General features: G+C 36.4%; 1 protein-coding gene across 5 annotated transcripts in view; it reads right to left on the reverse strand.

The window, feature by feature from the left end:
• RALGPS2 (Ral GEF with PH domain and SH3 binding motif 2) overlaps positions 1–17532 on the reverse strand; it is a 118394-nt gene that overhangs the window by 72719 nt on the left and 28143 nt on the right. For all 5 annotated transcript variants that reach the window (XM_061345664.1, XM_061345662.1, XM_061345667.1 and 2 more), the window contains exons 4-5: positions 7833–7883; positions 1164–1247 (exon numbers count right to left, since the gene is read on the reverse strand). In XM_061345664.1, coding sequence (XP_061201648.1) covers positions 1164–1247; positions 7833–7883 — 135 coding nt within the window. The remainder of the gene's footprint in view (positions 1–1163; positions 1248–7832; positions 7884–17532) is intronic.

Genomic DNA, 17532 nt, shown 5'->3' on the forward strand with positions numbered 1-17532 from the left:
AAAATTCCTAGATTCCCTTATAGATGGTATGGTCACAATAACTTTGTGGTGTAACATTTTCTCTTCAGTCAAGAGGAGAATCAGGTGAGTATCCATGCCGAAACAAGCGTTTCAGTCATTACAAGGTTAAGAAACATACTAAGTGTTGTTGATGAGAAGTAATAGGATTTGGTCATATCCTGAATGTGAGCAATACTGAAAAATGAGAAAGTACACAACAGATAATCAAAAAACAAAACAAAACAAAACAAAAACAACAAAAAAAACCCAAACCCAACAAACCAAAAAAACACAACCCTGAAAAAGTTAAGAGGACTCATCTAAGTTTTAGACTATTAACGAAGCTGTCTGTAGATGTGAGACCAGGTACAGAAGATACATCTAGAACAGAACTTAGGGGTTTGAGACATTATCAAACATTTACAAGAGGAGAAGTGAGGGTAATAATAGCATTAATTCATCTGAAATACAAAATATGGCATTACATTGAGAAAGGAAAAAAAAAGCATCACAGTTTTGAGACTTGGTTGGCTAACTACAGAGTTGAAGTCCTACAGCTTTAACTGTGAAGAAAGCTAAAATTCTGATTATAAAAGTTGATTTTACACCAGGAAAGCTAAAACTCTGATTTTAAAAGTTAATTTTACACCAGGAAATTTTTAAGTAAGAAAGCTGTACATCTCAAATATACTACCTGAAAAAATACGCCAGAGTTAATCACAAGTTCTGTACAGTAAAATACTTTGGAATTTTTGAAGTTTTCCCAGAATCAACTTAAAAAGGTAACAATGCTGACAAATGTCTTAGATGTTTTAGTCTCTAGAAATGTATGTTGAGCAAAAGACACTCAAATAACACAGAAAGAAATTACATCTAATTACTACCCCAGAAATCTTGTTTAGGAAGGGCGTATGGGGGGGGAAGGGGGGGTAGGTGTGTGTACAGAAACCACGACACTTTGTTACATCAATAACTGCTATTTAAAAAACAGCAATCTCTTCAGTACTGTTTCTGTCTATCTTGAAGGAACTCCTTCTAGCAAATACTTCTGAGTTTTCAAGTAACCAGCTGTGACCAGCAATAAAAATGATATGCCAGAACACTTAATCCCCCAGACTTTTTAAACTTGTACATGTAATGACACTGGAAAAAAAGTAACTCACATGATTGAATCTTCTGGTGAAAGCAACAGCATTTGGTGCAGAACTGTATTTCTCTTTTTTATTCCAGCCACAGCTTGCCAGCTCCTGGGAGAATGAAGATGAAATTATTATTTCTTGTTTAAATTAGCGCATAACACATGTTCAGAACCAAGATCATAGAGAGAGACAAATCTTAAAAGTTTCCAAATAACTTAACAGAGCACGATACACTGAAATAAAATAGTTACACTACTGGTTTCTTCTATAAATCAAGATTCCACAACTGTAATTTCTGAATTACTTTGAATTATTATATTTTATAAATTAATCTTCTGTTGAATTAAGAACCTGTTTTGTTTTGTTTTATTCAGGGCTTATTAGAAACCAGTGAAGTAATTCAGGATCCATTTTGCTCCCATAGAAAGTCCTGCTTTAAAAGTGTGAATCTGAGCTAGGGAAAACAGCATCTTCTTTTCAATTGTTTTCTGAAGATATTTAAAGTCTACTGAAAAGATACACCTTGTTAACTCAAAATAAAACACGTCCCATTATTTTAAGTTGGCATGGTGCATTAAAAAAATACCGAAATTGTAATCTTTCGCAGCTACAATAAAAGAAATGCTATTTCCAGTTTTCCTTTCCAAAAGTAGCCAATTTAATTTAAAGCTGAACACTCAGCACTTAAGCAAATAATTTAGTGGAGTAAAACAGAGCAAAAGGACCCGCTTAAAAAAAACCTCACACAGTTACATACAAACTTACAATGCCTCCTAACTTGTCTGTAAATCTTTGTCAGCACTTAGGCAACTATATCTTCCTTTCTATTTGCTACCACTTAGTTTCAATAAAGCAATTTTGATTAAAATAATAAACTAAATGTATCAAAATGAGCTCTATTAACATACAAAAGCATACAGAATAAATGCATATATATACAGCATGAAACGTATTCCAGTGCTACCAAGAAAAAATAATCACTACAGAGACAGCTAAATTATTAAAGTGTCATAATAGCAAAGTGCAGCTTCTCATTTTTATTTATTAATGCTTTCTTTCCACATCTTCCACTCTGATGTGCCCTTAGTTTTATCACCACGCTGAAAACTACTTACTACTTACTGAAACCCGTATCACACTGTACGTCCAGCTACCACATAAAGTGGGTAAGATGACTTAGCAGGTAACCAAAAATTGTCCCATTTAAGACAGTCATAGTTTTAAAAGAATTTGTTATCTGGATATTCTAAGCTATAAAGTTGTGGTGGGGAGGTGGGAGGGATTTGTTGGTTTGTTTGTTTGCTGGGCTTTTTTTTTGTTTGTTTCTAATCAGGAACTTAACATCTTTTCAACTAACACCCCAAAACTACTAAATAGTCTCATGACACTTAAGAGACACCTTGAATTCTTCCACTTGTTGAATCTGTGGCATGCTGGTATTTGTTAGAGAAGACTGAGGTGCTCCTTTCCACAGCACTAAGAAGCATGCAGAAAATCCAGCTTTGTATTTTCCTTCAAATTTCATTAGAAAGTTCTGTCAGCAAAACCTGTCCTGGAAAATGTCAGCATGTTTGGCATAGGAATGCACATGCCCAACTCCTTATATTGCATTTTAATGACTATGCACAACTATGCAGGCCTGAACTGCTCCTGTTGCAAAGGAGAGCGGACTATTGGAGAAGGAACCATTCAAGAGACTCCTGTTCGCATTCTCTATTCCTCAGGATCTCCCAGTGCAGCAGTTACAAACAAATTTCTGCACTTGGGAGAATACAAGGTGATTCATCCTTCCTGGCATCTGATGATCACATTTCCTTAACAGCAGTAAAAAAAAACCCCAAAACCAAAGAAACCCAAACAGTTGTCATCCCAACTTCAGAGGAAAGCATGGCAATTTCTTATTAATTCAGGGCATCTTGTGTACTATTCGAACTCGCATCACCAAGTTAAAAAATAAATTATTATTTTGAGCACAAGTGACCCATTGCCCTGGCACTGTGTATCTTAAGGGCTTACATGGTCCAGCCATTAAAAGCAGACCTAGCACTGAGGTTTGGGGCACTGATGTGATTTGCAGCAGAAGAGGTGATTAAGTAGAAAACATTACCAAGAATCTTTAGACAGTACATAACAATATTAATGTTGAAGTCATATATTAAAAAGTAGAGGTCTAATATCAGTGGGACACAGATGCAGATCTGACTCTTAAGACTGTAAACAGTATATATATATATATATATTTATCATTGTTATTTCAAAGTGGAGGTCTCCCTATTTTGACAGAAGACTCAAACAACTGAAGATTCTGCTCCAGAAAAATCCTCTTGAGATTTGCCCTGTCTGAATGGAAAGAGAAACCAGTGACTAGCAGAGAATAAATGTTTTGGTAAGTAAGACTGAAAACTAAACAATGAGGCATAGGCAGAAATAGCTCCTGGAACACATTCCTAGCAGATCCTATGACCATTTCTGTATTCCTGGGCCTGAGGCTGGCTATAAGATTGTACATAAAGTTGTACATTAACATCCGTGTCTTGGGTTGAAATATGTTTTCATGTGGTCTCACAAAAAGGTAAAGGCTTTTTTATGCATTATTGTCCATATCACATATTGTTTAAAACCCTTAAATTCTAGTTCAGTCAAAAATACAGAATACACCAGGGTTGACTGTAATCAGAAACCATTCTTACAGTACTATCAGAATGTTCAATTTCTTCACTAAAGACTGTGCTGCCTATTCCATTACTCCAATGCAGGCATGTTTCTTGGATCTTCCTCCTAAATTTCACTTTTTCCACTACAAGTTGCAAACCCAAAGTATTCACAAGAATAATTTCCTCAGTCTGCCAGTGAACTCAAGCACAGGAGCTATATCATTACCACTACCAATTTTTTGTTTTGTATAATTTATCTAAAATGAGGTGGAAGACTGAAAGGTTTAAGATCAAGAACACAAAAGCTGGACTTTCTTCGTAACTCATTTTGATCTTGATTCCTTCGAGTCTACAGAATTTTATTTTCCTTAACAAAATACTACAGTAACAAATTATAATCTGTACTGCATGGCAGAAAGACTGTACTTCTCATTAAAGTCTTTATATATGGGTCAAAGTGAAAGCTTCAAAAATAGGGGAAATAAAAAGCAAGGATTAATAGTGGAACCATTATACAACTTCAGAACAAGTAGAGATGAATATTCAATATGAAACTTTTTTTTTTCCACTGCCTAGCTTAGTAAAGCAAAGGGGATAAAGAAGTCAAAGACAATAACCCAGTGGAGATCTTCAATGTGACAGGCTACATGTGGGTAAATAATTCTGGAGGATATATTAAAGTATGTGCAACAGGTAATCAGATTTTCCAAGAACAGTAAGCTAATGTGTTCTAGAAGGGGACATCTGGCAGTTAGTTAATGTTAACATAGCTATCAGCAGCACAGCTGAGCAACTCTATGACTACCTTTGTGCTTTGTAGCTACTGATCGCTAGAAAGTCACAAACACTACAAGAAGTCCCAGCACACTACTTTCACTTATTCTGGAGCCCACTAATTATTAGTTAACAAAGAAATAGTAATACCTTCTGCTTTCTAATCTCAGAAATAACTTGCAGGCATTTCAAAATGATGAAGAAAGGTTGCTTCCAATACCAGTTGGATTGACACAGTCTGCTTAGGGCTCAGGCAAAAGATCATGTCAATCATGTCACTACATACTAAGCCATGGTAAATGTTCAAGTCCATGCTTTTGGCTCATCAAAAATGTAAAGCAATTCACTGTACCTTAATCCTCAGTTATGTGGGCTAAACTAAGCTCTCTTTCCATTTCTTCCTAAGAGCATGAAACAGGAAGTTGTAGTGGGTGATATGCAGGAACTCAAGCACACACGCGAACCTACCGTATTTGCAGGAAATTTTAATACAGGCAGAGAGAATTATATTTATTTGCTACAGAGAGAGTCAAAAGACCATAGAAGTATGCAAGTGCCTGCTATGAGTAATGTTCACTGATTTTGATGCTAAAAAAAAATAAATTACTATGTATTGGGCAAATAGTGTTATTCAGCTCTTGGTTTTGGTAAAATAACCAAGATGATGTTCTGACGTCACTTTAAAAACAAAAAAAAAACAAACAACAAAAAACCCACATCAAACAAAACAAAACACAAACTCACAATCCTTAAAGATTTTACCACAATGAAGATGATGCAACACAATAATTGATACAGTCAAGAAAAATGACGACAGGTAAAGAATACTGCTCATACACCCTAAAGATGGTAAAAATCCACTCCAGTTATCTTAGAAATCAAGCAACTTGGAACAAAACTTTCAGAACCGTTATTTGGGAAAATAAATGGAAACACATTAAAGGCTAAAAATATTCATTCATGCACCATGCTATAGAGTTGGGAAGCAGATGGAGATTCACAGCCTATATAACAGTTTTGTCAGTGAATTACTACAATCTGCAATAGACACCCAGATTTTAAATTTTTTGATTTAAAACTTGGGAAAGATATTGCTCATCCTTTCCCACCATACATGCAAACAAATTCAACACTTGAGTGCACGTCAAGATATGTGTGAAGATCTACAAGCTGAATCAAGATATGGACATAGCACACAGTCTGGTATAGGTACTTCAAAGAAACTCAGAAATCTGTTAACACTTCATTATCTGCCATTAAGACACCTTCAGGCAAACAACATGTTCCATGCCTGTTTCCTCCTTCTGCAAAACAGGAGAAAACAGTTTTAATTGTGTCTATCTTATTCTGACCTGAGAATTAATTGTATGCCCCTTTTTCATAGGGGATTAACACAATTTAGAGGCACACAAAGATACAAGACAACAGACCCCTGTGCCTGTGAAGGAGCACTGACAGACTTGCATAATACTTGCAAGGAAGTGAAAGAGCACTTGATAATACTTGCATACTGTCAGCGCCTTCAACTCCTTTCTGCAAACACTTGAGAAGTGTCAAAACAGCTACCCTTTCACATATGCATATTTTTCAGTGAAGGCATCACATGAATTCCTCTGATACAATACGTACGGATTTGCTAAAAGGAGCTGCTTTCTAGATATCTACTCTCTCACAGTTTCTTTCTGTTAAGTTTCACTTACTTAGCTTTTCCCTTTTAGGGTTTACAATAATGAGTTAGAACAGCTAATAAATTTAAATGTACTTTCTTGTCATTATCTTCTCATCTCCCACAGACTTTCTGTAGGTCTGTTCACACGACAGTATCTGAGATACAAGAGGTAGCATTAAAAGAGCAGCAAATGATGAGGTATGGAATACTGGATCACTACCACTATATCTAACTTGATTCCTTCTGGTTGTTACACAGCCGACTGCTCATCCTGTGCAGTGCCAGAAGCAGACTGCAAACAGTAACCTACCATCAAGCTCAAGCAGTGGAATTTTTTTAGGTAAAGTCCTACCTAGCTAAATTGGTGTTTTGATTTGTTGATATTCAGTACTTTGAAGCTCAGTGTTACTAGAGATTAAACACTCTGTAAAAGCACCCAGAGTTTATTCAACATCAGCACTGGGGAGGGGGCAGAATCCTGCACAGCAGGAATGCTTAACATTAGAAAAAACAATACACAGACAAATGCATGAGGAAAATATTTATAAGAATCAAATAAGAGAGTAAATAAGAGATCAAGTGGGGGGGCCTTTCTGAAAGGTTTAGAAAAAAAACAAACAAAAAACCCCATATAAATCCACATGGATCGGGAAATAGCTTGCTGAAATCACGACAGCTAAATTATGACATTTTCAAGTACAGACCAAAAGAAAGACTTCAAAAAAAATTGTGGGTACACAAATGATGAAATAAATTATCACAGCCAAGAGATTCAGCAGGTTCCTCTACTTCAAGCAAAATATAAGAGTCACATGACAAAGCTTGCTACCAATAAAATAGCTCATGATAGTCTAAAGGTGACTAATGATCTGAAAAACTTCCACACTACTGGTAAAGTGGATAGTAAAGTGAAAAATAGCTTTCAAAAGTGCAAAACAATGCCCACCAGAAAATGCTTATTGTACAGAAATAAGGATATGCAAATTCATCACTTATTACAGACACTGAAGACTCTGAAAACATCAGTTCAAGTTAGGTTGCAATCAGAAAGGAATATAGCATTATATAAAAACAAAACAGAGAACAAAAATTATCAATAAATTATCCCAATATATATCCACAGGTCAAACCCATCTTGAACACAAGGTGCCATTACAGTCTTTTTAGGTTTTCCAAAAAAGATATAAACCAGTTAGAGAAAACAGAGGACAGGATTACATATGGCACAAGGTATAAGGAGCTGAAACCTAAAACATTATCAGAATAGTCAGATCAAGATGTTTATTCGTTCAGAAACATTAAAAAAAACAGATACTTCACCTCTAGCACTAGCTGAGCATATTTAAATACCAACACTTCATTCCCCAAACTAACAGTTCCAGATATTTGTGTGTTATAAAACCACCTGCTTCAGAGCTATATGAAATGGGAAAAAAATAAGATTTGACATATTTCAACTTTGCAATTCCAGAATTTATATACTGGCACAACTTTTTTACATCTAAATTAATAAAAAACAAACAAACAAAACAAAAAAAAACCACCAAACAAACCAAACAACCAAACAACTAAACAACTAAACAATGAACTACTTACCTCTGGCTGAATTGCTTTAAATACAGGAACATCCATTAGAGTTATCTGACCCTGAAACAAAACAAAATAAATCATAAGCTAAAAATTAACTTCACATTCAATTACATTGTTGCGCTGCATGAAAGCTGCGTTTGTTCTGTTTCCTTTATTATTTGACTTTTATGTTGTAGCTAATTTCAGAGGTTTCAGCTCTACCACAGAGCTGTCCTAAAAAAAAACAGTGTGCCAAACGTTATGTTTAATAAACAAATTATGGCAAATTATTCTCAGGAGAATAATCCTGTAGTTACATATGCAAGTCAGAGCTTGATCTCAGAAACACTACTTAAGAAGCCATCCAAGAATACAAGGAACTACCTTCAGTTGCTCAAGGGCAGTTTCTCTTCAAACTGAGCCTCACTCTAGATGTTACACAATTCTGTTGAAACATCCCTAAAATTTTTCAGTCAATACCTGAACCCTATTTTGAACAACTAAGCTAAGAAATTGTTCAGTTGCACAGCAAGAGTTAAAATCAAATTTAGCCATCTCACTTTGAGCAAGTCAGAACCAATAAGTACATTTTCATCCCAGGATGTTTGTTTAGCTTTAGAAAGGGCAAAGAGGAACGTGCAGAGTCAAAAACCAGGTTTTACATTTTGAAACATAATCACAGATCCTCATTTTAAGCATATAACTTAAGACTGCCGCCTACCTATGAACGTGAAAGAAAGAGAGCATCTCTTTCACAAAGTATGCAAGTAGTCCAGAAATACGGTTGCACCAGGGGACGCTTAGACTGGGTATCAGGAAAGAAATTCTTCACTGAAAAGGTTTTCAAGCACTGAACAGGCTGCCCAGGGAAGTGACAAAGACATCCCTGGAGGCATTTAAAAAACATGTAGGTGTGGCACTTAGGGACATGGTTTAGTGGTGGAATTGGCAGCACCAGGCTAATGGTAGGACTCAATTAACTTAGCGGTCTTTTCCAACCTAAAAAAAATTTCTATAATTTGATAATTTTAATAAAGACATTAGATTTTTCTAGTCTTGGGCAATACTGAGATTGAATCAGACCTATTTAACTGAATCCACATACTCAACTACAAACAAGAAAACAGAGGCACACAAATAAGCATGTCTCAACATCTTTGTTGCAGTAAGTCCTGTACAAACTTTTATATAAACAAACATTTTTTGTTCTGTAACCAACACTCACATGTAGTATTAGACATATAATTTGTACCTATCATTCATTAATATCTATAAACTACTTAAATGCTAGCTTAAAAAAATCAATCCCCAAAACTACCATTTTTAAATGTGGTTTAACAATCAATGGATCAACTGTACCATGTCTTGACAGCACAAATTATACTTTATCTTAAAAGTTTAAATGGAATGAAGCATATCAAACATGCCCCCTCCAAGTCTATTTTAAACAGCAGCAATTAATAAGAATGGAAATTCAGAATATAGTGGGCCAAAATACTCTTTGCCTTCAACATAGCTTCGCTCTTCCCTTGCACCCACAGCAACTACAATGAAAACACATGATAAACTTCAGGCAAAAACAAAAGATGCCTTTGAAACTGAAAGCAATCTTGCTACCTGGAACCATTCTATTCTTTTGATGCCTAAAGTGACTTACTCTTGAACGAATAAAAATTGTTTGTTTTCCTAAAATTAAAGACTCTTTCAGCATTATTCTTTCAGACCATCAAAGTCAGAAACACAGATACTGTCACACAAAGTCGTCTTTCAAAAGGGATTGCGTTATCTTACCACAAGAAGTACTGACAGCAACAAGTCATTCCTGGCAACAGAAGTAGGCAATTTGTGAAAGTGCACCCAAACATAAACTATTCCAACAGTGGTTAATAAGACTCTGCTTTTGAAGGACTCTGAACGTGTGTGCAGACAACGCCACTAATTTTTTTGTGCTATTTCCTACCTTTTCCTAGCAAGTTATCTGGGAAAGGACTAGGACCCTTGGCCAGTGACAGTTACACTGCACCCGAGTATGCAAATATGGCTTCATCCTGACAATTTAACAGCACGCCCTCTTGTTTGATATATCTATGTATAAAGCCCTTTCGAGGAAAGAAATAGGCAAGGCAAATGGGCAAAGGAAAGATATCTGACCAACAGGAGGAACAAAGCAGGGGAAATCTGGCTAACTAATTTCTGGAGTTAAAATGGACTCAAAGCTAATAGTCAAGATGCGTTCAGAAAACACATCCTAAAAGAAAATTAGACCCAAGTTTATATAATAAACTGTTAAGCAACATTTAGAAATTTATACGATCAACTGAGAATAACTAAGAAAAAGGCTTCCCTATGAGGGCAGCACTTACCTAAATACTGCACAGAAAGTCTGTACCACTGTGTAAAACAAACTTGCCTGATACCTGGAAGCATGTGTTATTTCTAAACTTCCCAATCGCTAGAAAAGAGCAAATCTGTCCCAGTTCTGTAAATCATCTAACCACATACCTATGTCTCTGCAGATGCAAGCACCAAGGAATTATACTTTCCTACATGCAGAGAACACCAAGAGACAGACAGAAGGAAAGCATGGATTCATTTCCTCTCACCTAGCCCAATCCTGTCCATAGAGCAGCCAGAGTTAACTCTTCCTCCTCATTTTCAAGGTGAAGAACCCAGTCCTGAAACCAGTTCTAAAACTCATTCTCTAGTCTCTCATTTGTCTGCTTAAGCATCTCAAGCTTCCTGAGAAATGTATTATTTTGGATAATTATGTGGCTAATTGAATGTATTGCCATGCTTCTCAATAAAGAAAATTAATGACAAAATTGGTTTGGGCAAGGTGGGAAAGACGAAACCGACAGAATGGGCACTGTTAAAATTTGTATATAGGGTATATTAAAACATGTTTACAACAGAGCCAGACATTTCAATGGTTATTAACATTTAACCGCAAATCCTCCTCTCTAGAACAAGACTAAAACAATAGTACAACAAAAAATGAGCCAGGAAACCAATTCATTGTTCATATAAAAGAGAATGCTTAAAAGTAAGTGTTGTCTTTCCTCCCAGCCTTCTGGAATTTGTACTCATAATCAACCTGAACTGCCTTATCTAAATTACTTCCTTCATGAGTGATTCCTAAACAAATATACCTTAAGACTGTATCACTACTCAATAATTATGAAACAAAGACTGTCGTTATAAATTCACACATTAAAATAAATGCATACATTTAAATGACAATATTAAATGGGTATATTAACATTGAGAGAAACAAAAAAAAGGCCAAAGCTTAAGACTAAAGCTTTGAATTGCTATTAAGTACATTACAATATTAAAAAAGCATGTCTGAGATTAAAAAAAAACCCTCAGTTTTAACAGAGAAACTTATTTCTTCTACTATCACACTGGTATTAGACTGATTTGTTTGGGTTTTTTCCTTGATTATACAGCTTGCTGCTTTCACCAAAATCTTCAGTAACATTGTATTGCATTACCCTTTGAAACATACATTCTTCAGGTTCCTTTCTTGGAGAAATTGCTGTTTCCATTGAAAGCGTCAAGGTCTTAACAATCGTTCAAACTTCAAAAGAGGCCAGCAACTAATAGCTGAATGCCTAAGCTGATGGATAGGAAGCATTTCAGTTTGCAGATATGACAGTGTACCGGACGTAAGAGTTTAAAAATACCTTTGACAAAACAGAATTTTTTAAACATTAGCTTATTCATATTTAGAAGTCTAACTCTTAACTGAATTTTTACGCTTTTACAGACGCTTGCTCACTACTAAGTCAAAAATAAAGCAAACTGAAAGGCTGGCATTCTAATTAACAGCACATGTAATGACAAAATTTCAAAAATACAGTATTTATACTATGCTCAACTCTAACAGTAACAAAAACCTTCTATCTTGAAGTTGGTCTATCTTGACCAACTCAGGGGAAATTTAAACCCCAATAAACAAAGGCACTAGTTTGGTTTCTGCAATGAAGGAGATACAATGTACTAACTTTTCTCATTCCAGCTCCTTAACCCAGCCAATACATATTCCTGGATAGCTCCCTCTTCTAAATGCGGTTTAATGTTTTAATATTCAAACCAAAAATTCTAAGTCTTCATACCTATTTGTTACATGAGACAAGCCAAGCACAACCTCTCCAGTTTTTGAGTTGTCAGCTGCACAGATTTAAAAAATAAATAAATATAGAATTACATGTGCAATATAAAACTGTGAACTTCATATTACTTACTGTTCAAATAAGCATTCTGATTACACAAAGATCACAGAACTTGATATTTTTTGCGTTTCCAGATGTGGTATGTCTATCAAGTTCATTTATACATTAATGTACTTCTTCATTGCTCAGGCAATGAAAACACTGAATGGAAGTTTGCGTTTATGCCTGCCCTAGATCCTAGATAACAGTTCTAGGATTTGATTAGGAGAGCCATGTTTTTAACGTACAGCTAATACATTTCCCAATTCTCAACCACTTGAAGAACCCTACAAGAGAAAACCATCTTAACAACAGTGAATGGTAACACACTGGAATGGCAGTTGGAAGATAATTCTCTCCCCTCTTTTTCCCCACAGAGCCCTGGGAACTTCTGCATGTAACAGACTTCGCCTGGGGACAGTCTGCAACAGTCAAGTTTAAAAATACTTTACTTCTCCTAGGTGCTGAGATGCTGGACTTGTTAACAATTAAGTATTTCAAAGTAATAAAATTATTCCCACAGAGCTTCAGATGTATATAAAGAGATTCACCTCTCTCTCAGGGAGATGTGTCAAGCCACAAATTTTACATTCAGATAATCAAGAGCTACATTTCAGTATGCTGCTTCTTTGAAGGAAACGGAGAAGCTCAATGAAATGAAATTTTAAGATACTCTCCAACTCCTTCTCTTTTGTGTGAATACATATGGATTACCCTCCTTTCATAAAACCCTGTAATTTAAGAACTTCTAGTTGCAGTTAACACCACCACACTGAGCTCCTCTCCATGCTACTATACAGAATGGTTTGAGTTGGAAAGGACCCCAAGATCATGCAGTTCCAAACCCCTGCCGTGGGCAGGGGCACCCCCCACCAGACCAGGCCACTCTAAGCCCCATCCAACCTGGACATGAGTGCTGCCAGGGAAGGAGCATTCACAACCCCTTTTTGGCCTGGGCTATAAACCCACCTTTCTGGTCCCTACACTTTCTAAAGCATAAACTTGCTATCAGGCTATTTGTTGTACTACAAGTTTTCCTGCCATGTACCTACTGTAAGGACAGTGCACTTCCCAAGGAGCTCCTGGACAGAGACCCTCAGTGTGAAAAGAAAAACTAACTTTCTGTCTGAGATGGGAAGAAAAAATAAATAAATAAATAATCAAATATCTACACTTTGGTTACTGAAGAATACTGCCATAATACGAGTTTCCTTGAAGCCATGTTGGTTCAAGCAGCACTTCATAAATTGTTCCTTAATCTGAATTTTTAGAAGGAATTATATTTAAGCCTTCCAACTTGGCTTAGCACTGTCTCTCCAGGCTGCCAGAATACTTTTTCTCACTGAAAAAAATAGCTAACCCTCTGTTAAGCACTGCATCAGTAGGAGAATAATTCTGCTGTCCAAAATGAATGCTGGGGGATTAAAGTTCCTGCGTTGAAACTCTACTTGTCTTCTCAAAGTCAACTCCAAAACTTTTACCATTAATAGTTACTCCGCATGCAATAATAAAGTTGCTTCTTCTTGCTCTCATTGGGAACATACTTACTCTTTCATATTCTTCTGTAAAATAAAGCTAACGGGAACACATACAAGAAAAAAAATCTTTTCATCAAAAGCTCCCAGGACGCAGTACTTCACTTTATTCAAACTGCTCTCAGATACAGCAGACAAACTTGTCTCAAACTCCCTAATCCACTGACAACCAGACTCGGGAAAGGCCAAAACCAACATTACTGCCAGGAACCGCATAGCACAACTCACACCAGTAGCTGTGCAGGAACTCGCTGAAGGGGCTCTGAATCTGCCAGAGTCCCACATATGACAAAGTTCTCTTCGAAGGAACCTTGGGCCAGTTGAAGCTATTTTGTTCTGTTTGAAGGGGCAAAAAATTAATTTATTGAAGCCCATACACCTCAAAATGTATTTCTCTACTTCTATTACACAAACAATGTGGTTTCAGAACTCTTGGGACCTGCTTCCTTTACAAAACACACCCTCATGCTCTTTCTTCAGATATAGATAACTTAGTACTTAACTGTCATAAGAACATCTTTGTTCCTTGTTTCATATAAGCATTTTTTAAATAAACTTTCTTTATATATTATTTCCAAAATAAGCAATATTCTTGTTCCCAACATCCATCTGACACAGCTTAACTGGAATTAAAAAGAGAGAAATACACGTACATCTTAGTGTAAGCTTACTTCATAGCACTTTCAGAAATTAGGGTGAAGAATAAAGAATCCTTCTTAGATAACTAGATGGAAAAAAAAGCAACGGATTTATACAGCTGCGCTTCCCTTAATTCTACCTCAAATATTTACACCACCGTGGCTAAGTTGAAGCATAAAATGGAAAAGTGAGTCAAAAAGTAATAAACAGTCAAATAATTAAACAGTAGCAGTCTAAGGAATAAGAATTTACTGTAAAGCAAAAAATAAATATTTCTTCAACCTGAGGTTCGCCAGCATCTTAATTTGGAGCTCATGTCCCCAAGCATTTTCCTTTTTACTTTCACTCACACCAGGTCCCGCTTTCTACTGCCACTGCACCATTAACATATCCCTCCCCCACAAATTGTGCCCTGTACACTCGAAACCACACTTCTCCCTTCAGCGAAAATGAACAGCATTCACTGCAACTGTGTCCACCCTGTACACACACAACGACTCCCATCAGCAGGGCCAGACACCAGTGGGTAATCCTGGCACCAACTTGTTTTGTGGCTTTTAGCCGTTTAATAAAGAAGTGAACAGTGATCAGCATAAAAGCAGGTATTTAGAACAGAGACAGTCTCCTTATTAGTTACATCTAGAAAGCTGTCTCTGCAGAAAACAAATGTGTCCTACTTCAGTACTCACTGAATGGGATTCTTTTTTCAACAAAATTCATGAAACACCCCCTGGAAACTGGTTTTGTAAGCTGCATGGGGATAACACACACTATAAATTTGCAACAGTGGCAGCTACGCCTGAAGATCTCACCTGTTTCTAAAGTGGCCTTCAACTTTACAAAGAACTTAAACCACTGGGTTGGTTACAACGGTATAACTGGTCTATTACACATACGTGACAATAATGATTCCTGTTACTGATCAAATCAGACTCCTTGCAGGGCTGGTGTACTTCTGCTAAAAAGTTACACGACTGAACAAAAGATCACTACATGAAACAGCACACCAACTGTGTATTCAGGGTAGTGTTAGATGACTGCCAAAGGGAAGAATATGGAAATAAAATAAAAAAATATTTACAGTTGGGCTTCTCTTTGGCTTGGAAAACAGCTTCTTGAAAATAGAAGATTATAAGCAATAGCTTTTATAGTCCAGTTTGTCTCTTACCCACTAATTGACTAAACAGATCACGTTTTGAAGTAACAATGATGTCTAACAGAGTGGGAACTGAAAATACACCTGTCCCTCTCGTATCAGTACTGAAACCATTAGCATGAATCTTATTTCCAGAACCTCTCAAACTTAATTATCTTTCAGATTTTTGCTCTTCTTTCTTCAGCATAATGGAGATTGTCCCATCTGTACAGTGTGACCCATTTTGATCAAAATGCAACATACAGAAGGTATGGGATGAGACTTCTCAATGCTGATGATGACTTTATCAGTAACTCGTCTTTATGCTACCTATGCACTGGAATTTTTTCATTCAAGCCAAGATTTCTCAACCATTAGACAACTAACTAGCTCTGATGCAACACCCTGCTTTTACTGCCACATTTTGCTGGCTTTATCACATTATCTTTTCTCACCGTGTAAATGATATTTACACAGCCCACGTATTATTTTCTCAGTTTAACACTTTAAATGAAAATATTTTTTTAAAACAGTATTCATTCAGCCCTCACTAAGTCACAGATCTCAGTAGCCTGCACTGCACACTGCATCTGTTTTTAGAAGACCCATCATTAAACTAGAAGTTTCCTCATACTTTGAAAAAGCAATTGGTAGCATATATTATAACATAAATGTTACTAACACAGTTTTGCATTATTATTACTGCTGATAGCCTCAAGAGGTTGGCTATACTGCATCACTCTGGTAGTCTCATACTATGGGGGGGGGCACAAAATTACAAAATGGACTATATAAACCTCTAGAATCAGTTTTAAGTAATTTTAAGTTTGATGGCTTTGTAACAGTAGCAATGGAAAATTACTGAGGTGCATGATACATAGAGGAAAAAAAATAGGGTACAGCTAGAGAACATGCTGAGAACTCCTGTACAAGATAAATCATTATAGTTGACATAGTTTTAAGAAAAACAGTCTAGAAGAACAGGACACAGGGATAAGGAGTATGTGGGAATGGCAGGTGTCCAGGATGGGCTACAGTTAAAACAAATGATAAGTAGGAGGACAGGAGGATGATTATGTCTCTGGTGCTAAGGAACCAATTAAGCTGGAATAAGTATCTACTGCGCGTGCTTCAAAGGCTGCCAGAAGCAATGAAGATTGTTGGAAGAAGTAAACGACCCTCAGAGACCACCACCAGAATTCTGTACGCATGCTGGGAACTCTCTGGAAAATGATGTAATCCTTATGTAGCCTCATGAATATGTATGTGTGCCCAGGTACTATATAAGGACGGCTTGTGTAGCAGTACAGGGACACACGTTAGGAGGAGCTATCCCCCGTGTCTCCCGGCACCGCAATAAAGAATACCTGCTTGTCAACTTCAAAACCCTGTTGGCAAGTTTGTTCCTGGAGTTTTCTCCAAATCAATACCAAGACTGAAATCCAGATGAAGATTTTGCACTTCTCTGTTACAGCAGGACTAAAACCAGGAAGAATAAGAAAAAGGCCAATAAAATGAAAATAAAGGTAATGGTGAAAGGTACTTTTCCTCCAAGGTGCCATAATTTTTGGTTAATTTACTTATTTCTACAACATTCAGTAAGAATCATCAGAAAAAGACAAAGCAAGCAAGCTCTACTGAAAAAGCAGATAAACTTGCCTGGGGAAACAAATATTAACAAAGACATGCAGCTGTGTACAGAAACATATGAAGAAGTTGAATTAATTATTACCTTGCCAAAGGGCTGAACGCTGACTAACGGCAATCTTGTTCAATTGTCCAGAATTCTATCTATAGGACATTTCAGATCTATTTACAGCAACTGAAACCTGATATGAAGATCTAGATAGTTTAAAAGGGAAAAGACTGAGAGTAAAGATGTTTTCTTTTGAGGAACTGAGAAAACAGTGATATTATACCAGATAGTATAAATAAAAAATACAAAACACAGGTTTGTAATTGTAATGGGAAATGCTTCATTAAAAGATTCCTGTTTGTGAATGGAACTCTACCCAGTTTTCATAATATGAAAACAGAAGGAACACTGGATTTTAAGAAATACTTTTATCTAATCAAGATTTACTAAATAGGTAACATTTAGAACACCCATGAAAGTAAATGGTTCCTGTTCGAGAGATGAAGGATTAGACAGTAGAGGACAGTAGAGCAAAACAATCATAAAATGGGATACAAGACAAAACATT

The sequence above is a fragment of the Neopsephotus bourkii genome, unplaced genomic scaffold (genome assembly GCF_033783945.1).
Source record: "Neopsephotus bourkii isolate Nb327-2 ecotype Australia unplaced genomic scaffold, CSIRO-AGI_Nbou_v1 NB_234, whole genome shotgun sequence".
NCBI classification, from domain to species: domain Eukaryota; kingdom Metazoa; phylum Chordata; class Aves; order Psittaciformes; family Psittacidae; genus Neopsephotus; species Neopsephotus bourkii.